The sequence below is a fragment of the Chlorocebus sabaeus genome, chromosome 11, assembly GCF_047675955.1.
Source record: "Chlorocebus sabaeus isolate Y175 chromosome 11, mChlSab1.0.hap1, whole genome shotgun sequence".
In the NCBI taxonomy this organism is placed as follows: Eukaryota; Metazoa; Chordata; class Mammalia; order Primates; family Cercopithecidae; genus Chlorocebus; species Chlorocebus sabaeus.
The window spans coordinates 121,155,039-121,179,615 of NC_132914.1; the positions used below are offsets into that span (position 1 = coordinate 121,155,039).

Sequence of the window (24,577 nt, forward strand, 5' to 3'; positions counted from 1 at the left end):
GGATTTTCTTGGGGTGCTCATGTAGGCACCTCTACCTGGCATGTGCCAAAATCCCGGATGCCCGGAGGGAAAGCGGGTAGTCAGCACAGAATATGTTGCATACACAAGCAGTGTAAACAACATACACAATGGCCAGGCTGTTCTTGCATTGCTATAAAGAAATACCTTAGACTGGATAATTTATAAAGAAAAGGTTTATGTTGCTCACAGTGCCGCAGGCTGTACAGGAAGCATGGTGCTGATTTCTGGGAGGCCTCAGGAAACTTACAGTCACAGCAGAAGGTGAAGGGGGAGCAGGCACGTCCCGTGGCCAGAGTAGGAGCAAGGCTAGGGGAGGGGCTACGCACTTTCAAACAACCAGATCTCACGAGAACTCACTCACGCTCGCAAGAACGGCACCAAGGGGATGGTGCTAAACCATTCATGAGAAATCTGCCGCCATGATCCAGTCACCTCCCACCAGGCCCCACCTCCAACGCTGGGGATTACAATTCGACATGAGATTTGGTGGGGACACAGGTCCAAACCACATCCCATGTTGGGCCACTCTTATCAGTGAATCGGGGAGAAAGCCCTTCAGGAATCTAAGTTCCCAGGTGCCAGCTCTGGGCCCACCTGGTAAGTGGGCCTTTCAGAGGTGAGCAGCTGTGGCCTGCCACGTTAACTCCTCCTTGCACAGGAGAACGTCAGAGATGGCGTTAAAATGTATTACATAATTTGGAACGGCGTAGACACAGGAAAGAAGAAGTCCACGTAGCCAGGGTTTCTCGGCCACGTGCTATTGACATTTGGGTCTGGGTGGTTCTTGTGGTGGGGCTCTCCTAGACGCTCTAGGACATCCAGCAGCATCCCTGGCCTTGACCTATTAGATGCCAGTAGCAATCTCCCTGTCAGGTTGCAACAAGCAGAAATATCTCCAGACATTGCCCAGTATTTCCTGGGGGCAAATCCCAGCTGAGAATCCCTGCTTTCGAGTTACAGGCAAGTGAGGCTTCCTCATGCTCTGTATGCTCCACTGTGATGCTCACGGTCATCCTCCCAGGCAAGCTGGCAGCGTCTAGGATCCCCATTTGACAGACAGCTCTAACGGCTTCCCATGAGGCGGCAGGAAGCCTCGGGTCTCAAGTCAGGCCCACGCGCTGCTCTTTGGACTCGGCACCTGCGGCTGTTTCCACACCTTCCGTCACTTCAGTCAGCGCCTAGAGAGGTGGTGACCCTGGGACTCAGAGAGATCATCAGCATGTCTTCCTTTTCCAGGAATTGTACCTGCGCTTTTCCCTGAAGAGGAGAAGGAGTCTATCCTGAGTCAGATTGGACAGGAAGCTCTGAAGCAAGGCATGGGGCCGGCCAAGGAGTCCGTGTGGCAGTACTTCGTGAACAAAAGTGCAAATAACCTGCACATTGTCCTGGGCATGTCGCCAGTGGGGGACACCCTGAGGACCTGGTGCAGAAACTTCCCAGGTACCCGTGGTGGAGCCTGTGAACCCATTTCCCCTACTTTGGCAGGGTGTGTGGCTGAGGGTCTGTCCACACCTCTAGAGGTTCCCCCAGCAAAGCCAAACAAGGCATGGCCATTAGGTGGAAATGTGGGCTCTGCACTGTAGCTTGGGGCTCACTGCCCCATCCACGCCATTGGGCGTAGATGATGTCCCTCTGACAGGAGGATGTGCCCACACTCCTGCATGCGAGGCCCGCAGTGTGTGGAGGGTGGCTCCCCGCTTCCTTCCATTTGGGAAAATTCCCCCAGCCACATGCCAACCTTTAGAGCAGAGGTTTCTAATGGGTGGGGCAGGGGCAGGGAGGTTGTCTCCCAGGAGACTCTTGGCAATGCCTGGAGACATTTTGGTCGTCACACCTCCAGGGAGCGTGCAGTGTAGTACTGGCATCTACTGGGTAGAAGCCAGGGATGCTGCGAAGCATCCTACAGTGCACAGCCAGCCCCTGCCACAAAGGATTAGAGCTCACATATCAATAGCGCCAAGGGTGAGAAACTCTGCTTTTGATGAAATAGATTTGGATACATCTGGCTCATTCACTAACTTGTTGGCTATTGTAGATGGCATCCATGTTCTTGAGTGTCTCAGGGTTGCAGAGTGAACATCCTTTTTTCAGTTTTTTTTTTTTTTGAGACAGAGTCTTGCTCTGTCACCCAGGTTAGAGTGCAGTGGTATCATCATAGCTCACTGCAGCCTCGACCCCCTGGGCTCAAGTGAGCCTCTCACCTCAGCCTTCCTAGTGGCTGGGATTATAAGCACACACCACCACGCTGCCTGGCTGATTTTCTTTTCTTTGAGCCAGGGTCTCACTCTGTTGCCCAGACTGGTGTGCAGTGGTATGATCTCGGCTCACCACAACCTCCGCCTCCTGGGTTCAAGCGATTCTCCCACCTCAGCCTCCTGAGTAGCTGGGATTACAGGTGCGCACCACTACTGCCCGGCTAATTTTTGTATTTTTAGTAGAAATGGAGTTTTGCCATGTTGGCCAGACAGGTCTTAAACTCCTGACCTCTAATGATCCACCCGCCTTGGCCTCCCAAAGTGCTGGGATTACAGGGGTGAGCTACCACACCCAGCCCTGATTTTTGTATTTTTTATAGAGACAGGGTCTTGCCACATTGCCCAGGCCAGGAGCATCTTTTTAATCTCTCTTTCCTTTCAAGGTATGGTAAATAACACTGGTATTGACTGGTTCATGCCCTGGCCTCCCCAAGCCCTCCATGCGGTTGCAAAGTCATTTCTAGGTAAGTCACAGCTGTTATGGGAACTACATTATTGATACAACAAAGCAATTTATTATCACTTCTCTGACTTTGAATTCTGGTCTTGTAGATTTCTTCACTGGAAAACCCTATGGTAACAAATGGCTTTCAATTTTGTTAGTATGTTTTTGGTTTATGTTTGGTGTTTTAGCCCAAAGACATTTCAGGAGACTTAACAAGGACAATTTAGGATAAAAATTGATTAGGTGTTCTCCACAGCAGCAGTTGGCAAAACCATGGTCTGCTGTCTAGTTGGCCCCTTACTTGTTTTAGTAAATAAAGTTTTATTGATACACAGACTCACTCATTAATTAACATATTGTCTCCAGCTACTTCTATGCTACAACTGCAAAGCTGGATAATTGCAACAGAGACTATGTGAGTACTGTTTGGCTCTTTGTAGAAAACATGTGCTGGCCTCTACCCAAAGAATGCTCCAAGGACAATTCAGCAAACATTCTGCTTTCTCATTGAATTTCTAGCGTTTCAAACACCAAAGGCCTTGGATATTAATTTTTTTTTTTTTTGAGATGGAGTCTTGCTCTGTTGCCCAGGCTGGAGCGCAGTGGCTGGATCTCAGCTCACTGCAAGCCACCTCCCGGGTTTACGTCATTCTTCTGCCTCAGCCTCCCGAATAGCTGGGACTACAGGCACCCCCCACCTCGCCCAGCTAGTTTTTTGTATTTTTTAGTAGAGACGGGGTTTCACCGTGTTAGCCAGGATGGTCTCGATCTCCTGACCTCATGATCCGCCCGTCTCGGCCTCCCAAAGTGCTGGGATTACAGGCTTGAGCCACCGCGCCCGGCCGGATATTAATTTTAATCTTTGAAGAAGAAAGGAAGTCTGTCTTCAGGGAACATCTTTTTCTTTGGACCTAACTTGAGCAGATTTATGAGGAATGACACTGGGTAACCTTGAAAATAGTTTCAACACTATAAATCTGTACTCAATAATAAATAAATAAATAAATATTCCTATATGTAAGAAGAAATCATAACTTTAATCATAATGCAGTTTTAGGGGAAAAGGGGCCAAGAGAATGACTCTCTTCTGATGATATATCTCAGGTCCAGATGGTAAATATTTACAGCTTTTTCGCAGCTACGCAATTCTGCCATGTTATCATGAAAGCAGTCATAGACAATACGTAAATGAATCACTATGGCTATGTTTCATTTACAAAAACGGGGTGGGCTGGATTTGTTCTTTGGCCTGTAGTTGGCCAGCCCCGATACAGATGTACCCTTGTTCTCAGAGTTGTATTTGCCATTTTCATGTGTGAAGTGCTTGTGTTTGCTTTCAGTATTCAGTGTTCCAGCATCACAAATAATGCTGCGTAGAATTTGCTTAGAACTCTTTTTCCTTAGAATATACTCCCTGGAGGCCGGGCGCAGTGGCTCACACCTGTAATCCCAGCACTTTGGGAGGCCGAGGTGGATGGATCACTTGAGCCCAGGAGTTTGAGACCAGCCTGAGCAAAATGGTGAAACCCTGTATTTACTAAAAATACAAAAATTAACCAGGTGTGGTGGCGGGCACCTGTAATCCCAGCTACTCAGGAGACTGAGTCATGAGAATTGCTTGAGCCCAGGAGGCAGAGGTTGCAGTGAGCCGAGTTCGTGCCACTGCTCTCCATCCTGGGAAACAGAGTGAGACCTCTCTCTCTCTCTCTCTCTCTCTCTCTCTCTCTCTCTCACACACACACACACACACACACACACACACAGACAGAATATATTCCCTGGAATTGAGATGACTATGCCCAAAGGCACAGGTGTTTGTGAGGCACAGTCTTTCCTGCATGCTGTAAAATAGGCCCTGGGGCTGTGTTTTGCTAACCCTGGAATAACAAGACGAGCTCTGCAGAATCTGGATTAATCTGTACTTTCAATCTGTCTTTCCTTCCTTCATTGTAACGTAAGACATTCTCTGCTTTGAGCTGAATGCGTTTAACAGCCTATCAGATAATCTAGGTGATGTGATCTTGACACTGGAAGCCATCATTAATTCTTTCAGCAGTTATATAGGAAGGCCCACCCTTGCCAGTATGTGCTGGGTGTCATCCAGCGGTGGGTCACTGAACAATCCCACCCGGCCCCTGGGCGGGCCGGGAGGGCAACAGGCAGAGACAGAGGTGGTGATTGCTTCTGAAAACCCAAGGCTCTTCTGCCATGGTGTCTTGGCCTTTAGGGAAGACAGGGCTTCCTAACAGTAGGGAAGGAACTGGGCAACAGAGTAAGACCCTGTCTCAAAAAAAAAAAAAACAACAACAACAAACAAAAAAGGATTGGCATGGATCACTGCTGTGGTCCTGAAAAGCCACCAATAAGTGATAGCTGTTCTTTTCTTGTCCTATTAAAAACTTTAACATCATTTTTTATCACAGTAAAATATATATAACCTAACATGTTCCATTTTAAGCATTTTGAAATGTACATGTGGCACTAATCACATTCGTAATGTTGTGAAACCAACACCACTATCTGTCGCCAAAACTTTTTCATCATCCCAAACTGAAACTCCGTACCCGTTGAACACTAGCTCCCCGCCGCCCCTCCCTCCAGCCCCTGGCAACCTCGAATCTACTTTCTGTCTGTATCAATTTGCCTGTTCTAGAGAGGGTTCGTGTACGTGGAATCATGCAATATTTGTCCTTTGGTTCTGGCATCTTTCACTTAGCATCATGTTTTTGGGGCTCATACATGTTTCAGCATCGGAACTTCATTCCTTTTACAAGTGAATACCATCCCTGGTATAGCTAGGATACATTTTGTTCACTCATTCCTCTATTGCTGGACGCTTGGGTCCTTTCCACCTTGTGGTTATTGTGATAGTCTACAGTAAACATTGGCATACAAGAATTCATTTGAGTCCCTGTTTTTCAGTTCTTCGGGGTATATACCTAGGAGTGGACTTGTTGAGTCATATAAGAATTTTATATTTGACTCTTTGAAGAGCCACTGTTTTCCTTTCTTAAGAAGCATGGCCGGGTGCGGTGACTCACACCTGTAATCCCAGCACTCTGTGGGGCTGAGGTGGGCTTATCGCTTTAGCTCAGGAGTTGAGACCAGCCTGGGCAACATGGGTGAAACCTCGCCTCTACAAAATAATACAAAAAATTACCCAGGCATGGTGGCCCACGCCTGTAGTCCCAGCTCCTTGGGAGGCTGAGGTGGGAGGATCACCTGTGTCTGGGAGGTGGAGGCTGCAGTGAGCTGAGATCCGGCCACTGCACTCCAGCCTGGGCGACACAGTGAGAGCCTGTGTCAAAAAAAAAAAAAAAAAAAAAGAAAAGGAAAGAAAAAAAGAAGGAAAGAGAGAAAAGAAAAATACATTTTTTATTCCTTCCTCTTCAGGGTGTAATCCAATGATCCCGGCAGAAAATATAGAAAATGTGGTAAAGCATGTTGTTTTGGTTCACCAGTCCGTGGGTCACTACAGCAAACAGTTTCTACAGAAATTGAGGCGCAGCAACTATGTCACTCCCAAGAACTACCTTGATTTTATTCACACCTATTCGAAATTGCTGGATGAGAAAACGCAGTATAATATAGGTAAGCCTGGGGATGGGGTGGTTGACAGAGGTCATTCTTATTTATGGGTAAGGATTGGAACGCTGATCTTTTCTTTAGTAAGATCAGCCATCTTCAGGATTGAGGCCAAGCGAAGCACATCTTGGATTTTGTGTCTTGGAGCAATTCTTTCATGTGGGTGGGACCCTGGCATGTCCTTGTTTTTATTCTCAGTGTTGAGTCATAGACTTTGAAGCTTTACGTTTTCATCACATTAGCAATGTTTCAATTTTGTTTTTTATCTTAGAGATAGGGTCTCTGTTTCCCAGGCTGGAGTGCAGTGGTGCAATCATGGTTCACTGCAGCCTCGACCTCCTGGGCTCACGTGCTCCTCCCGCCTCAGCCTCCTGAGTAGCTGGCGCCACAGGTGCAGCCACCATGCCTGGCACACATTGGAGATACTGTCTGCTGCAGCAGCATGCACTGCTGGACAGGGCTTTTTAAAAAGTGCTCTGGCTATTGGCCAAGGGAAGCACTGTTTTCAGATACATATTCATTTTGGCTGATGCCATCCCAGTATGGCAGTGGAGGTACCGAAAGACACGTGCCATCTTGTAAAAATGTTTTGTTTTGTTTTTGATAAGCTGAAGTTAGGCAAATCCCAGTGATTGTGTTGGGAACAGTGGCCACCTTGACAATGAACATAGGTGCCCTCTTTCCTCAGCTCAGTGCAAGCGTCTGGAGGGGGGACTGGACAAGCTGAAGGAGGCCACCATCCAGCTGGACGAGCTGAACCAGAAGCTGGCCGAGCAGAAGATCGTGCTGGCCGAGAAGTCCGCCGCCTGCGAGGCCTTGCTGGAGGAGATTGCCGTCAACACCGCTGTAGGTGAGTGAGGGCTGGGGCCAGGGCAGCCCATCCCCCAGCAGGACAGGGCTCTGCCGGGATGTCCCTGCAAAACTGCTTGTAGGCACCGAGCGTGCCGTCTTGACCCTGCAATTCCTGTTTCTTTCTGAACTCGTGTCCAGCCAGTTTCATCCCTTTTCATAAGCACTGAGACGCTACCATATGTAGTGTCTATGTAGGCCCGTGCGCTGGTAGTCTGAGGGTGTGCCCGGGAATGGAAAAGTCACTCGACCTTCAATGGGCTGGTGAACTAAGTCCGTGGGGTTGAAATGACATAAGCCTTGGCGTCATCGATGTGGGACTTTTCTTGGCTCCCCTTGAAGCTGTTTCAAGGTTCTTTCTTGGGCTCCTTCCCTCAGTCTTCCTGGCCAAGGCTGTGTGTCACCTGCACTGTCCTGCTCTTGACGACTCTACCCTCTTGCGATGCCTGGCACAGGACAGCTCCTGGAGCCCACAGCTCTGTGCCTGGCCTCTCACCCTCCTCTCTAGGTCTTTGGGCCACTGGTTTCTGATGTGTGCCCTCCCCAGCTCATTCTCAGATTCCTGCAGATGCTACTTGACCTGCCTGCCTCTTCCTTCTCCTGCTGGTCTGTGCTTGTGTTGCTGCTAGGTGTCATCTCGGTTCAGTTCCTTTGTCATTGCACCCGGCCCTGTGCACAGGATCCATTTGTCATCACTCTGGCAACAGCACCCTAACTTGGTGTTGGCAAACTGCCTCTCCCCAACTCCCAGTGCCTGCCATCAGGATGGGCTTATTCTAACCCTGGCAGACCAATTAGAAGTTATCTGGGACTGCACATTTTGAGTCAGCCAACATAAAGACTGAAGATTATTTGTGTTCATTTATTGCATGGCAGTGCTGTGAAGAGACTGCATTCAGTGACCGTGCCCAGATCCCTGAGGCGCCCCTAGTTTACGTGTTTCAGCATCTTCCATGTCCGTGAGCTACCATGTCTTCTTATAACAATTTCACATTTTTCTTAACTCGACCATTGTTAGCTTCTGTTGCTTGCAACCAAAGCAACTTAATCGATAGATATCCTTTCCCAGGAATTTGTGGCAACCCCCTGCTGCCTGTTTTGATGCTGAGTCCTCATTGTGGCCATGAAGGGTCCCATCAATCCCTCTATGTCATCTTGCCCACCTAATTTCCCATGACACCCTGTCACCTGCTCACAGCATCACCTCTTCATGCCCGTGTGAGTCCTGCAGTAATTTGCTCTTTCTCTCCCTTCGGTCTGCTGAGAATATCCATACCACGTCTCTCTTCCTATCCGTGTTTCTTCTACCAGAACTTTGATCAAATGCCTCATTCCCACATAGCTGCACTTTGCTTTGATCTGTCTTTCAAAAACTATATATTTCTGGCCCCCTAGATGTAAAAAACTATACATTCCTGGCCCCTTAGATGTAAAACTAGACTGAAGGTGTCTTGAAGGAAGCTGTTATTCCATGTATTCATCTGGCCAATCAGCAGATACTGACTTCAGCTTCATGGCAGGCACCATGGTAGGGAGAGTGGGGGCTAGAAACTGAATGAGACTCAACCCCTGCCTCAAAGAAGCTCACAACCAAGAGAGCCCCTCCCCCAGTGCCCAAGCTGCAGTTTGTACTGAGGACGACCTGTTTGCCACACCCATGTTTAGTGCCTCTCCTACCTGTGATTGCTTTTCTTTCCCCATTGCCATCATCCTTGTCCAGGGTCACCTTGCTCCCACTTGGAATTTTGGAGGAAGCTTCATCTAGGATCTCTGTTTCCAGGCTGCCTGTCCCGATCAGGACTATTTTGGTTGCAAATGGTAGAAACTGAGCTCAAAGTGGCTTAATCTAAAGTGGAAACACATTGATTCCAGAGGCATCCTGGCTTCAGGCACAGCTGGATCTAGGACTCAAGTGTATCAGTGGGAATCTTTCCTTCCCTTTCTTGGCTCTGCTGTCTTCTGTTTAGGCTTCATCTCAGGCAGCAGGCTCTGTCCATGCTGAGAGTTTGGCAGCCTCCCGCATGAGGTTGGCATCCTATTAGCTCAGCATCCCCAGGGGAGAGAGGGCTCTTCTTTCCCATGCATTCCCACAAAACTCCCAGAATTGGCTGTGATTGGACAGATTTGAGTCCCTTGCCCAAACCAATGGTGCCCATAGGAATGGGATACATTGACAAGTCCTGCAGAGGGTGGGGTGGGGTGCAAACAATCCTTTCTCCTGAGGGTGGCTCTTCAGCACCTGCCCCAGCCTCCAGCCTGTGCTCCTGCCTGGCTGAAAGAGCCCATCATTTTGCTCCTCAACATGACTCAAGCACCTGGCTTGGCCGGACCCCTTTGCAGGCTGCTCCCCACCCTGAGGTTCCCGAGGCCTGTACCAGCCCTCTTCCTTCCCAGCCAGCTCTGGTGGTCCTGTTACCTCTGTGCTCTGTTCCTGCCGGCCCCACCCCCGCCTCGGCATGCTCACAGCTTAGACAGCTTCCTTTCTTCTGCTCTTCTGTTCCGAAGGTTCCACACTTGTGATCTTGCTACCCTTTTCTGACGCATTCACCCCCCTGCTGCCCCAGGGAGAAGCAGTGCCTGGGCTGGGGACCTTTACAGTGTCAGGGCCCGTGCACGGCTTTGCACACTGCAAGTGCCAATGCTGGCTTGTTAGCTGTGGAGATGGATTCCGAGAGACCTTAGCATGGGGGAGGCAGAACCTCTGCAGCCAGCCTCTGTTTGCAGAAGACCTGCTGCATGCATCTCCTGGGGCTGCTGTAACAAAGCACCGTGATCTGGGGGCTGAAAACAACAGACATTTAGTTTTTAAAATTAATTTATTTATTTTTTTTCTTCAGACGGAGTCTCGCTCTGTCGCCCAGGCTGGAGTGCAGTGGCGCAATCTCAGCTCACTGCAACCTCTGCCTCCTGGGTTCAAACAATTCTCCTGCCTCAGCCTCCTGAGCAGCTGGGACTACAGGCACCCATCACTACGCCCAGCTAATTTTTGTATTTTTAGTAGAGACAGGGTTTCTCCATGTTGGCCAGGCTGGTCCCGAACTCCCAACCTTAGGTGATCCACCTGCCTCGGCCTCCCAAAGTGCTGGGATTACAGGTGTGAGCCACCACGCCCGGCCAACAACAGAAATTTATTCTCTCACAGTTCTGGAGGCCGAAGTCTGACATCAAGGTGCCGGGACCACGCTCCCTCTGAAGGCTCTAGGGGAAGAGACTCTTTCATGCCTCTTCCAGCTTCTCAGGGTTGTCGGCAGCCCTTGGTATTCCTTAGCTTAGCTTATAAATGCACCGCTCCAGTGTCTGTCTCCATTGCCACATGCCCCTCTTCCCTGTGTGTCTCCACATGGCCTTCTGATAGGGACCCCAGGCACTGGATTGAGGGCCCACCCTAACCCCGTATGACCTAATCTTAACTAATTTCATCTACAAAGACCCCACTTCCAAATAAGGTCACATCCTCAGGTCCCAGTGGGCACGAATTTTGGTGGGGTGACACTGTTCAAACCACTGTGAGCCAAGCCCTGCTCTAGGTTTTGGGGTTCCAGCCCTTGGGGAGGTGTTGACATCCTAGTGAGTGAGGGCACCCAGACAGTGAATCAGTCAACTGTGAAGTGAAACTTCCCGATTGTGATCGGTGTCATGAAGCAAATCGGCAAGGCAGGGAAAGAGAAGGCGACAGGGGGGCAGCCTCCTTAGAGGGCGGCTCTGGCTGGGCCCGAGTGAGTGTAGGGGGAGGCGATGAGAGGCAGAAGGAGGAGATCGCAGGGAGCCGGTAAGCGGAAGGGGGCCCCCAGCATCCTCAGTGAACACCGGCGAGGCAGGGCTGGGGGCTATCAGGAGCCACGGGATTTGTGCTGGATGGAGTGGGTGGGACACAGGTGGGCCAGTTGAGGAAGGTGGGAGTCAGGGCGGCTGCCTGGTGCTGGAGGCCCCACGCATGGGGGGGTTTTCTGTCCCACCAGGATCACTAAGGCTGCCACATTGGCCAAAGCTCCTTAGATCCCTGCTAGGGCTCAAGCCAACCTTTAAGGCCTGCACTCTGCTCAGAGCCGGTGGCCGAGAGTGCATCTCCTCTGAGCCCAAGTTTACTCACCCCCGCCCCACCCTGCAGCTGAGGAGAAGAAGAAACTGGCGGAGGAAAAGGCCATAGAGATAGAGGAGCAGAACAAGGTCATTGCCATGGAGAAGGCTGAGGCCGAGACGACCCTGGAGGAGGTCATGCCCATCCTGGAGGCCGCGAAGCTGGAGCTGCAGAAGCTGGACAAGTCGGACGTGACTGAGATTAGGTAACGCGCCCGGGCTGCCGTTCTGGGCTTCCATTCCACCTCTGCAGGCCAGTAGTCGCCATGATCGTGGTGACCAGGAGCTTACGAAGGAGTCGACACCACGTGCTGCCTCTGCGCCTGGCTCTCTCTGCGGTGGGAACCTCATCTCATTTTCGGATGAGGAAAGTGAGGCCCAGGGAGATGAGGTGGGCACCCCAGGCATCCAGCTCCCCTGGCTAGTAGGAAGCAGGGCCTGCCGACCTTGAACCCAGGCCAAGGGAAGGATGGAGTGGGGTAAAACAGTGCTCTTTACGGAACACGTGGGCGCAAGTGTCTGCCCTCGTAGGGGCAGAGTGCTCAACACAGGGCGAGCCCTGCTGAAAACAGCTCGGCAGAGATGTGTGCACACCACGGCCAGACTAGCCTGAACCCATTTCTGGCCAAGGAGGCTTTCAAGGAGGGTGAGAGTAGGTCACTATTGAGGCCCCCATACATCTTGCAAATCAATCTGTAAGACGACCCTGTCCCCGACACCAGAGGGCTCATCTGCTGTCAGCAAGGGTGACCTGGTGTGGCCTGGGCCAGCAAACTTTCTCCCCGCAAGGCTTGGTCTCCCCAGGGCACTGTTCCTGGACTCTGATGGTCAGTTGAGTCTTGTGAGTAAAGCCCAAGGAGGGAACAATGTTCTGGTGCCAGCCTCTGCCCACTGCCTCTGCCCCTGTGCTGCCTGGCCCCACACAGACCCCCCAGCGTGGGAGCCTCAGTTCTCTCCTTCCTCACTCTTCATCCGGAAGATCAGTCTTCCTAGCCCCACACACAGGTCTCGCAGCCAAGAGGCTCCATTCCTGGGTCAGTAGTGGGCTTCCGTTCTGGGCTCCCGGTGGAGTAGTGCGTGTTCCCCGCGCTTCCTGTTTCTGTGGCTCTGTGCCGCCTGTGAAGGCTGAGCAGCACTCCTTATCCAAGGCCGTGCCCTTGTTTTCTTGTTAATGAAACATTTGTGAATTTGAACACGGAATTTAGCTCATTCCAGGACAGGGGACCTGGTTCATTCTTGGGAGGTCACTTGGAGGTGCCACTGTTGTCAGCAAGAAGTCGTTATTTCAATGTTGAGAATGGTGTCAAGGAAGGTATAAGGATGGATGTATTAAAACTTCAGCACTAAGCATTGGAAGTTGAGGCTGAGGTGCCAGGACCCAGTGGAAGTGCACACCCAGCGGAGGGTAGGAGACACGGTCTGCACACACATTCTCTCAGGGGAATATCTAGCTACCGGTAATAGGATTTGGGGCACCACTCCCAGGTCAGCAGCATAAAAACATCGTGAGAGCAGAAACTAGGAAGGATTTTTGAAGGGGATTTATTTGAAGAGAAGGAACGGTGAGTCCCTTCCATCAACCCAAGGTGGAGGGGTGGGAAGGAGCTTCCATGGGGCCAGATAGAGAGCTTGACATGTGTCCCCTGCAGTGAGACAGGCATTGCAGACAGGTGCCCAGCTCACCCCTGAGAAGGCCAAAGTACAAAAGGAATAATTTTTACACATTCATACATGGCTCTGCCTCTTTGCTGTGCGACGTTTAGCAAGTCATCTAACTTCTCTGTGCTCCAGTTTCTTCATTTGTAAAATGTGAATAAGAATTGTCTCGGCTGCATTAGTGTCTTCATGAGGATCATATCAGCCTATATGTGAAGAACTGGGCTGGGCACATGGTCAGAGCCATGTAAGCATTAGCCGTGATTATGGCTCCAACATCCAAAAGGCATGCTGGGAAAAGCCCATGGCCACTGTGTCCTCTATCAGCTCTGGTCACCTTCCCACGCTGCAACAGGTAGTGTGGGTATATCATTTCTCGTATACCCATCCCGAGGATTTTCATGCATGACCAAGGCAGTCAGGTACACAAGGGTCTCTTCTGTTCCTGACTTCAGGTTCTGAGGGTTTGGAGAGCAAGAGATACCTGCAAATCCTTTTATCCTTCTTTTATATACAAACTGTAACACCCTATGCATATCTTTCTGCATCTTTTCTGCTTAGCAATATATTTTGGAGATCTTTTGCATGTTGATATATGATGAACTTCCCTGATATTTTAGAACATTCCTCCACATTCCATTGTGTGGCTGTGCCATAATTTATTTAACAAGCCCTTACTGATGAGTTTGTTAAATAAGTTGATTGCGTCTCCAGTCTTTTGCATTTACAAATAGCGTGGCAAAGAATAAACCTGAGCATAGTTAATTGTGTACCTGGGAGAGTCCACCTGCAGGATACATTTCTGGAAGTGGAATTGCTGGGTCCCGGGGTGTAGGCATTTATAATGTTCATAGCTGTTGCCTAGTCCCAGCCATGGGGATGGAACCTATTTATCCTCACCAACAATCCAAGTGAGCAGTACCTGCTTTTTCCTAGACTCACCAACAGGGGGAGCGATCACATTTGGATTTTTTACATGTTGTAGATGAAGAGTGGTATTTGTGTAGTTTCAATTTGCATTTCTCTTAGTGTGAGTGAGGCTGGCCTTTTTTTGCCTATGTGAAAAATATGTCTAAGAGTTATGTGTATTTCCTTTTCTGTGAACTTGGTTTGCTTATCTGTTGGGCCGTGGCTATTGTTGCTTTTTGTTTCAAAACCATTTCCAGGGGCTTTTTTTATACAATGGGGAGATCAGCTTTTTATCCATAAGATGAGTTGCAGATCTTTTCCTGGTTTGCCATGGGCCATTTGACTTTGTTTAGGAGGTTTGTGTGTGTGTGTGTTTTTGCCATGTATGTTTATTTTTATGTGGCAGATTTTAGCAATATTTTATTTTGTGACTTTTTTAAAACTAATTTTTTGAGACAGAATCTCATTCTGTCCCCCAGGCTGGAGTGCAGTGGCGCAATCTCAGCTCACTGCAACCTCCGCCTTCCAGGTTCAAACGGTTCTCCTGCCTCAGCCTCACAAGTAGCTGGAATTACAGACACCCACCACCATGCCCGGCTAATTTTTGTATTTTTAGTAGAGATGGGCTTTCACCATGTTGGCCAGGCTGGTCTCGAACTCCTGACCTCAAGTGATCCACTCACCTCAGCCTCCCAAAGTGTTGAGATTACAGGTATGAGCCACTGCACCCAATCTACTTTGTGGCTTTCGGATATTGTGTCCCAGTTAAAAGACCTGATTACACTGCAAGATTGTAAAATAATTTCCCCATGATTTCTTTTTGTACTCTTATGGTTTAATTTTTTATATTTAAATCTTTTATCTATTGAGGATTTTTTTCCTGGGGTTTTGTGTGAGTTTGGATCCAATTTGAGTTTTTCCAGATGACTAAAATCTGGCTTTTCTCAGGTCATTTGGATGTTAAGCACAATGAGCCAGCACTTACATCTTGACAATTTTATAATCTTTTAAGTCCTTAAAAAGCGTTTCCTTCTTATCATACTCAATCCTCTTTGTGGAAACATTAAATGTTAAGGCAGGAAGATGAAGAGTCATGAAGATTAGAAGTAGATGTTTCTCTAACTATAAAAGTATAAAAGGCCCCCTTTGTTGCTGGCTTTTGATTTTTACTTTTCTTCCTTTCATTCATTCAATAGTCATTGGGTGTCTGTCCCCCACCCCACCCCTGCCCTGAGCAGGCACTGGGGCCGATCAGCAGTGAGACAGGGAGGCAGGGCCTTCACCGCATGGAGCTGGCACTCTGTTTTCCTCTAGGAATCCCATGTGCATGGGGAAATGATGTAGGATTAGGTTAGGAAGGAAAGGTCCTTGCTGCTCTGACAGTGGATGTTGGGACCTGACCTAGTCATGGTCATGGAGGGTGGAGGGGGCACCTTCTCTGAGGCTGCAAGGAGCTCGGCTGGAGAAAGAGCAGAGACAGCTGGTGTGTCAGGGGTAGAGCGCTGGGAGGCGGGGAGTGAGGCTTAAAATGATTATTTTCTTCTAGGGAGGGTAGCATATCATTCTCCCTTTCTCATTCCCAAGTTTGTCTGGTGATAGAAGAAAGGAATCAAATTAAACAGACATCTCCATTTCTCTTGGCTTGCAACCTCAATATTTCACACACCTCAGTCATCCGGCATTGTGGAAAGTGGTGTGTTCTCGATAAGTGAGATCCCAGAGCGTGGCCTGTAACACAACAGCAGAAAACTTCACTTTCATAGACTCAGAGGATTTGGGAACTGGAAGGGTCTGGTTCTGTGTCTGTACTGTACAGATGGGAAAACTGACACCCCTGGCTCGTTCCTAACTTGCCCAAGGGCTCAGGACCCCGCCTCAGGCCTGGGCTCTTTCTGTCTTGAATCTGAAAACATCTCCCCCATTCTTTCCCTACCTGTTTGTTCACAGAGCAGTGGCTGGGGCCTGGTTTCCATCCACCCTGAAGGAACCTTTTAAAGACACTCGGACAGGCGGCTGCCACTTTCCTAAGCAGCCGACACCAGTATAATTGAACCCTTCCCTGGTGACTCAGGGCCATTTCCTTCATCACTGGGCTTTGTGCTGAAGTGTGGGCACCCTCCCTCCCAGCCGTTGCCCTGGCTTGTCCGTAGGCTATGGGGCCCTCTCTCCTCTGCTGCCTGCGTGGGAGTGTGTGAGGGTGCCGGGGTCAGGAGGGCTGGGGGATTTGCTCATTGCAGAAAGCCTCCAGGTTGCTGTCTGCTCAGGCTGTCTCCTCCCTGTCTCCCTGTCTCTCTCTGTCTCCTCCCTGTCTCCTCCCTGTCTCCTCCCTGTCTCCTCCCTGTCTCCTCCCTGTCTCCTCCCTGTCTCCCTGTCTCCTCCCTGTCTCCTCCTTGTCTCCCTGTCTCCTCCCTGTCTCCTCCCTGTCTCCCTGTCTCCTCCCTGTCTCCTCCTTGTCTCCCTGTCTCCTCCCTGTCTCCCTGTCTCTCTCTGTCTCCTCCCTGTCTCCTCCCTGTCTCCTCCCTGTCTCCTCCCTGTCTCCTCCCCGTCTCCCTGTCTCCTCCCCGTCTCTCTGTCTCCTCCCTGTCTCCCTGTCTCCTCCCTGTCTCCCCCCTGTCTCCCTGTCTCCTCCCTGTCTCCTCCCTGTCTCCTCCCTGTCTCCTCCCTGTCTCCCTGTCTCCTCCCTGTCTCCTCCCTGTCTGTCTCCTCCCTGTCTCCCTGTCTCCTCCCTGTCTCCCTGTCTCCTCCCTGTCTCCTCCTTGTCTCCCTGTCTCCTCCCTGTCTCCCTGTCTCTCTCTGTCTCCTCCCTGTCTCCTCCCTGTCTCCTCCCCGTCTCCCTGTCTCCTCCCCGTCTCCCTGTCTCCTCCCTGTCTCCCCCGTCTCCCTGTCTCCTCCCTGTCTCCTCCCTGTCTCCTCCCTGTCTCCTCCCTGTCTCCTCCCTGTCTCCCTGTCTCCTCCCTGTCTCCTCCCTGTCTGTCTCCTCCCTGTCTCCCTGTCTCCTCCCTGTCTCCTCCTTGTCTCCCTGTCTCCTCCCTGTCTCCTCCCTGTCTCCTCCCTGTCTCCTCCCTGTCTCCCTGTCTCTCTCTGTCTCCTCCCTGTCTCCTCCCTGTCTCCTCCCCGTCTCCCTGTCTCCTCCCCGTCTCTCTGTCTCCTCCCTGTCTCCCTGTCTCCTCCCTGTCTCCCCCCTGTCTCCCTGTCTCCTCCCTGTCTCCTCCCTGTCTCCTCCCTGTCTCCTCCCTGTCTCCCTGTCTCCTCCCTGTCTCCCTGTCTCCTCCCTGTCTCCTCCCTGTCTGTGTCCTCCCTGTCTCCCTGTCTCCTCCCTGTCTCCCTGTCTCCTCCCTGTCTCCCTGTCTCCTCCCTGTCTCCCTATCTCTGTCTCTATCCTTGTGCATGTGTCTCCCTCTCTCCCTCCATCCCCCTCGTTCTTCTCTGGCTCACCCCGGCCTCCTACCAGAGCCCAAATGCCTGGGCCCCTGCCTGGCCGCCCCCATACTGCTTCCATGTCCTCTGGGGCCTCTGTCTCCTGCTCTTCTCTCCTTTTCCTTCCTTTCCTGCTTTGCCTTCTCTGTGCTATTCTCCTTCCACTTCTGTCTTTCCATAGTGTGGTCCGGGAGACCTCTGTGGCTTTCACTGACCTTGCCCGGCAGCAGGATGCCCCAGTGAGATGGGTTCGGTTCCTTCTCCGGCCTTTGCACCAGCGCTGCTGTTCTGTGTCCTGCTCCGTTGGCAGTTCTGGTTCTCCAGAGGACCAAGGGCAGTGGACATCTGAGTTCTGGAGGAGCAGAGTGATGATCTAGTCTTATCAAAGCCACAGAAAACAATTACGGGGCAGCACAGGCTGGAAAGAGCCCAGGATGCAGGGACCCCAGGTCTCGCAGGTGGTGTCAGCACAGCCAGTCATGCAAGCTCCCGGGACCCTGTTTCTCCATCTAGTAAATGGGGAAAGATGATGGTGATAGTGATAGTGGTGATGATGATGTTAATGACAATAATGACAGCAACCACCATTTAGAGTCTGAGGAATCAGCCGAGGGTGTAATTAAAACATAGGTGCTCAGGCTCCATCCACCCTAACCACTGATCCAGACGCTCTGGGGATGGCCTGGGTTTGTATTTTAATGCTGTCCCTGCACCATGATTCAGCTGTGTTCCAGGCGCCTGGTCTGGAACCTGAGAGGGGGACCCGGCCCCGCCCTTAGGGACGCTCCCACCCACGAGTGCGGTTTGTGTTGGGACCTGGCTTCTTTCGTTTCCATGCAGCATCAGCTCCAGGGACTGCCTTTTAGTTGAGCTCCTTTTTCTGGAGCTCTCTTTCAGGCCAGATCCTGGCCACATCCCTGGACTGACCCACGTGTGCCTTGGTTTCTTCGTTTCTCGCCAGGTCGTTTGCTAAGCCCCCGAAGCAGGTGCAGACGGTCTGTGAATGCATCCTCATCATGAAGGGGTACAAAGAACTCAACTGGAAAACCGCCAAGGGCATGATGTCTGACCCGAATTTCCTGAGGTCTCTGATGGAGATCGATTTTGATTCGATTACCCAGAGCCAAGTGAAAAACATCAAAGGTGAGTGTCGCCTCGTATGGGAATCGCCAGGGTGGATCTCTGTCTGGCATCTCAGGCTCTGGGACAGGGATGCAGGGCAAGGAGGCTTGTTGTGGGCAGGCCCTCCCCTTCTGGTCAGATGGTATCAGATGGAACAGGCAACTGATGGTCACCAGAGGAAAACAGCAGCCCTGTGACGTGACCCTGGGAGAGTGGCTGGGGATGGGCGGTGGCAGCCGTGCCCAACTGAGGCTTCCATTCAGCACTAGTCCTAGCTCTCCCTGTCAGGAAACAAGATCTTCTCATTGGAACCTAGCCCAGCCTTGTCTTCTGTGTGTCTCACCCAGTGCTCTTCTGTCTGTGCTGTTCAGTGCACATGCAGAAGCCCAGAGCTGGTCTGACCTTGACTTCCCGCCTTTCTCTTGTCAGTATCAAGTCTTCTGGAGGTCCCTGGGGAGTCGGCACGGGGGTGGCCAGCATCACTGATGGCCAGCCTCTCCTCCATCTTTGGTTACAGGACTGAGTTCCCTTTGAGCTCAGTTCTTGACCCTGCCCAATGCTCAACCAGGTGGTGATAGTGGAATGGTGTTAGTCTTTGCGAAAAGCAATACAAGTTCACGCTATGTTTGATGGTTTATTTAGACTCTTATCAAATGCTTTTTCTTAGCCCCTTAAAAACAAAAGCAAACTCAACACAAATGACCCCAATCACTACAAAATCCCAATGCATTCCCTCTATCTGAATCTTCATTGGATGGACTTCCGTTTATGTGAAATTACTCCTGGGGTGAGGGTGCGGGTGAAGGTAACAGGTGACCTGTAATGGCCTGTGAATTCCAGTTAGCCATGTGGGTTATGCCCTGGGTCTCCTGCGTGACACATGCATCCTGGGTAGCAGTAAACCATGCCCCTTGCCCACATCGGAAACATCGGTTTATGCAGAACCCATTCTGGTTTGACACCACGCTGTTGGCCGTAGGAGAGCTGTGTGCATCCTGCTCACGGGGCCGCTGAAGAATAAGAAACTAGTTACGCTTATTTTGTCTATTTTATGTTCCCAAGATGAAGCTTGCCACTCATAAAAATTATTGCGTGTTTCACGTCAGGCCTCTTGAAGACTCTTAACACCACGACGGAAGAAATGGAAGCTGTCAGCAAAGCCGGGCTGGGGATGCTGAAATTTGTCGAAGCTGTAATGGGCTACTGTGATGTTTTCAGAGAGATCAAGCCCAAAAGAGAGAAGGTATTGCCCGATTGTAAGACTGCCACACCACTGCCAAGAGACCCCTTCGGAGTCAGAATTCACAGTACACACCTTTGCTGAGAAAATTCTCCCAAGATTCTGACTTTAAACTGCATAAACTTTCCCCCCGCCCCCCAATAAATGGTAATCCTGAAACACCACTATCACTTAGGCACAGTGTGGGTGGTGGACAAGACCGAGGTCTGAAAAAGTTTCAAACTTTCTGTGAAAGTGTGGTATAAAGATGTTCAGACCAGGCGTGGTGGCTCACGCCTGTAATCCAGCACTTTGGAAGGCCCAGACGGGAGGATCACTCTAGCCCAGGAGTTTGAGATCAGCTTGGGCAACATAGTGAGACCCTGTCTCTACAAAAAACAATTTTTTTAAATTAGCCGAGCATGGTGGCACACACCTGTACTGCCAGCTACATGGGAGGCTGCAGTAAGCCGTGATTGTACCACTGCACTCCAGCCTGGGTGACAGAGTGAGACCCTGTCTCAAAAAAGAAAAAAGAAAAAAGACATAAAGATGTTTAAAGTTGTTTCTCTAGGGTCAAAGCAGAGTTTCTCAGCTGCAGCACCACTAAAGTGCTGCCTGGCGGTAGTGGGGGGGTCTGTCCTGAGGGGGTCTGTCCTGGGGGGGTCTGTCCTGGGGGGGTCTGTCCTGAGGGGGTCTGTCCTGGGGGGGTCTGTCCTGGGGGTCTGTCCTGGGCACTATAGGATGTTTAGCAGCGTCTTCGGCCTCACCCCACTGGATGGCAGTAGCACCCTCCCTCCAAGCTGTGACATCCAGAAATGTCTCCAGACATTACCAAACATCCCCTGGGGGACAAACCCACCCCAGTGGAGAGCAGCGGGGCCAAAGTCACAGGTAGATCACAAAATACAAAGAGAATAAGGTCGATTTGATCATTTTGAGTCATATTGTGACCTTGCTCTATAGCTCGGAATTGTATTATTCAGAAAACTTAGAACCAATAGAAATACTGTTATTGTCTATGGTATATTCTTCTGAGTTTTTGACTTAGAACTACAGTGTCATCTTACTGTGATCTCAGTACATGAAAGTAAAACCATCTGATAACTTAGGTGCTGTGTCTTCTAATGGGACATAGAGTTTTTGCAGCAAACAGTTGAAGAAGAAACTAAGAAGCCATGTGTCTCAATATAGCATATAGTGGCTCCGAAAAGCACAGACACCGTTAGAGTAGTTTGGACATGTGGCCTGGTTTGAGGCCATTGTATCGTGGCCCCACCGTGGTCCTTTTCCCCACCTTTCTGCAAATTGTCTTTACTTAGGTGGCCAGGTTGGAGCGGAATTTTTACCTCACTAAACGGGAACTGGAAAGGATCCAGAATGAGTTGGCAGCAATTCAGAAAGAGCTGGAAACATTGGGTGCCAAATACGAGGCCGCCATACTGGAAAAGCAGAAGCTGCAGGAAGAAGCTGAGATCATGGAGAGGCGGCTGATTGCTGCAGACAAACTCATCTCGGGTCTGGGGTCAGAAAACATCAGGTCAGCGTGGCTCACGAGCCCACCTGTTGTCGTTTGTAAATGGACGTCACCCACAGAGTTTCTTGCCATGTTGATTCTTTATCTCACGTTGTGTTTTTATGTGAAAACCATGTGACCAGGTCTTATTTTCCTATTATCATGTTTATGGCAGCTAATGGCTATTTTATAGGCTATTGTTTTTATTAGGCACTGAGTGTTATTTATTAATTACTAAGGGTCAAGGAGACAGTGCAGCTGTGGAGACGGAGAAATCCATAGCATTTAGCAAGGTTTAGGGAGTGTTCCCTTCTTGGTGACCTCTAACCCCTGGCTCCTTTCTAGAAGAGTCTGTGGGAGAAGCCCATCGCTGTCACTGCACAGATGCCTTCTAAGCGTCCCAGTGGCTTGTTCAATCCTGGACTTCAGTCTTAAGTGATGGGGCTGTTTGATCTTTATGGGCAAGACCGCTTGGCCACAGCTTATTCACCGAATAGGGCAACAATTTTGAATCTGGCATCTGTAAATGTGGTGTAGAAAACACTGAAAAACGCTGTTTGCATGTGGTAAACAATTTTCAGTATTTCTAAAACCTAAGTCTTGGGGCATTTCCTGGAAGAGGCTAAAGGAAACAGATGCTTTCTTTTATCTTGGGTGGAATTCTGTCATTGAGTGAGGCCAGAACTTGTTAGCTCTGCTGGGCTGATTTATATGTCTTTGATTAAGGCTTCGGAAACAACGTGATTACAACTTAATGTGATCCACGCAATGTGATTACTACTTAACAAAGACCACAGGCCTTTACTGAGCCCCCTGCTTGATGCTGGCTCCAAACACCAGGCTCACTAGGGTGGGAAGTTGCAAGATAAGCTGTTGGTCTCTGTTCCCCATGAGGAAAGAATATCTCAAAACATGTTTCTGTCTGGCTAGCCCTGTTAGCAAGGTATCAAGCTGGTTCTTCTGGAATGTTCCTTTTGGTTGTGGCCAGAAGGTAAACCGCTCACAGCAGCCTCCCTCTCCTCCCGTGCCAGGTGGCTGAACGACCTGGATGAGCTGATGCACCGGCGCGTGAAGTTGCTGGGGGACTGCCTGCTCTGCGCGGCCTTCCTGAGCTACGAGGGAGCCTTCACCTGGGAGTTCCGTGACGAGATGGTCAATCGGATTTGGCAAAACGACATCCTGGAGCGGGAGATTCCTCTGAGCCAGCCTTTCCGGCTGGAAAGCCTGCTCACGGATGATGTTGAGATCAGCAGGTGTGTGGCACCCTGAGCCAGCTGGAGGAAGGGGACATCTTAGCACAAGGGGTCTACATGGGTGTCACCTCACGGGGAGGCAGTGGCCTGGGGGCATTGCCAAGACCACAGTTGGCTTGACTGCATGGAAGCGGCTGGGCGAGCTGCAAACCCAGCATGGAGCCCTTCTCCCTAGAGCCTGAGGAGGCTTGTGCAGCCTGGGGATGGGTAGATTGTTCTGGAAGGCCAGTCCTACCACCCTTAGCCCTTGGCTCACAAATTGGTGAGAAAAGTTCATTTCCTGACGGCTGTTTCTTCCAGATGGGGATCCCAGGGCCTTCCCCCCGATGAGCTGTCTGTTCAGAATGGCATCCTCACCACCCGGGCCAGCCGCTTCCCTCTCTGCATCGACCCCCAGCAGCAGGCCCTCAACTGGATCAAGAGAAAAGAGGAGAAGAACAATCTGCGGGTACGGCGGCTCCTCCCGGGACGTCTTCTGCCCCCGGTGCCTGTTCTCTGGAGAGTGCCCCTCCCGCCTCCTGTACCTGGCAGTCCCTGGCAGTCCCTAGCCTCAACGAGTCTGGGCAGAAACGCTTCCACCCTGACCCCCACGCGGAGCCCTCCCCCACCTCCACCTCCACCTCCACCCTGTGGGTCTGCCAGGGCAGCGCAAACCACCACGAACTCTGCCTCTCTCCTCGCAGGCTGTGACCAACCTCAGCTTCGTGTTCCTCTGCCCAGTACGGGGTTCGTGGTCTGGGTGCTCAGTCGCTGTTTTGTGGAGCTGAGGTGGGGGATGGGGATGCAGGGGAGGAGAGAGTCATGGCTTGATTGAGATGTCATTCCCATACCACACCATTTCCTCACTGAACACACACAATTCAGTTTGAGTTTTAGTGTATTTACAGAGTTGTATACCAATGACCAGAGTCGATTTTAGAACATTTTTATTATCCCTGGAAGAAATGCTACATCCTTTAGCCATCACCCCTCCAGTCCTCCCATTTCTCCCTCCCTGAGCCCCTGACAGCCACTCATCTGCTTTCCGTCTGAATGTGCCGCCTCTGGACATTTCTTAGGAATGGCCTCAGATGCTGTGTGGCCTTTTGTGTCTGGCGTCTTTCACTCAGCCTGATGTTTTCAAGGTCCGTCCTTGCGGTAGCGTGTCAGGGCGTCATTCCTGCCTTGGGCTGAATGGTATTCCGGTGTGTGAACAGACACATTGTGTTCATCCATCCATTCACCGAGGGACAGTCGGGTTGTCCCTCTTTTTGGCTATTTGCAGAATGCCGCGGTGAACGTTGGTGCACACGTTTCTATGTGGCCATGTGTTTTCAGTTCTCTTGGGGCGATACCTAGGAGTGGAATTGCTGGGGCGGCCCTATCACTTTTTGCTGAACTAATGAACAAATTAATGATTTTCAATTTTAGCTTTTCCTTATTTTTTTCTGGTCCTTGATCCCAGGTATTTGCATGCTGTTTGGGGAAGCCCATTTGTACTCCAGGGTCAGGGGAACAGTCTGCCTCCAAAATGCACATGGAGCTATCATGGAGCAAATACTATGAGGGCAGGAACTTCCCTAGACTCCCTCTTCCCTCAGCCTGCCAGGGAGCACTGAAATTGTCAGCCTACCCCTAGTCTAATTCCAACACCTACCCTGTCTCTTAAAGAGGAGGGGTTCTAGCTTACAGGGGAAGGGGCTGAGGAATCCCCTTCCTTTCCTCTCCACCCTGTTTGAGCAAGATCCTGCCCTGAGCCTGGACCTCAGGTTTATAGGCGTTATACCCCTTGTTTCTCTCTTCTTTTCACCTCTGGCCCCTCTAAGTTCCTGGCTCATCCACTTCCCACTTGCAAGCCATTCTCCCTTTATATTTGGCAGGGCCACAGTTAAACATGCGGGCTTTCAGCATCTGCCTCCCCTCTCTTCCAGGTCGCTTCCTTTAACGACCCTGACTTCCTCAAGCAGCTAGAGATGTCCATAAAGTACGGGACCCCTTTCCTGTTCCGCGATGTTGATGAATACATCGATCCTGTGATTGATAACGTCTTAGAAAAAAATATAAAAGTCTCCCAAGGACGGCAGTTTATTATCCTGGGAGACAAAGAAGTTGACTATGATTCAAATTTCAGACTGTACCTAAACACCAAGCTGGCCAATCCCAGATACTCCCCATCCGTGTTTGGGAAAGCTATGGTCATCAATTACACCGGTAAGAATGTGTAGAACCTCCACTGCTAATTAAGATGGTTATGATGGAGACCGAAACCTGAGA

General features: G+C 50.5%; 1 protein-coding gene across 1 annotated transcript in view; it reads left to right on the forward strand.

Annotated features, from left to right (window-relative positions):
• The window catches only part of DNAH10 (dynein axonemal heavy chain 10), a 175,620-nt gene that overhangs the window by 131,941 nt on the left and 19,102 nt on the right, over nt 1–24,577 (forward strand). Inside the window, exons 53-63 of the mRNA XM_008005149.3 lie at nt 1,258–1,461; nt 2,660–2,740; nt 6,115–6,312; nt 6,995–7,156; nt 11,264–11,438; nt 18,176–18,357; nt 19,443–19,579; nt 20,878–21,095; nt 22,103–22,324; nt 22,625–22,772; nt 24,235–24,514. Of these exons, the coding sequence (XP_008003340.3) occupies nt 1,258–1,461; nt 2,660–2,740; nt 6,115–6,312; nt 6,995–7,156; nt 11,264–11,438; nt 18,176–18,357; nt 19,443–19,579; nt 20,878–21,095; nt 22,103–22,324; nt 22,625–22,772; nt 24,235–24,514 (2,007 nt within the window). The remainder of the gene's footprint in view (nt 1–1,257; nt 1,462–2,659; nt 2,741–6,114; nt 6,313–6,994; nt 7,157–11,263; nt 11,439–18,175; nt 18,358–19,442; nt 19,580–20,877; nt 21,096–22,102; nt 22,325–22,624; nt 22,773–24,234; nt 24,515–24,577) is intronic.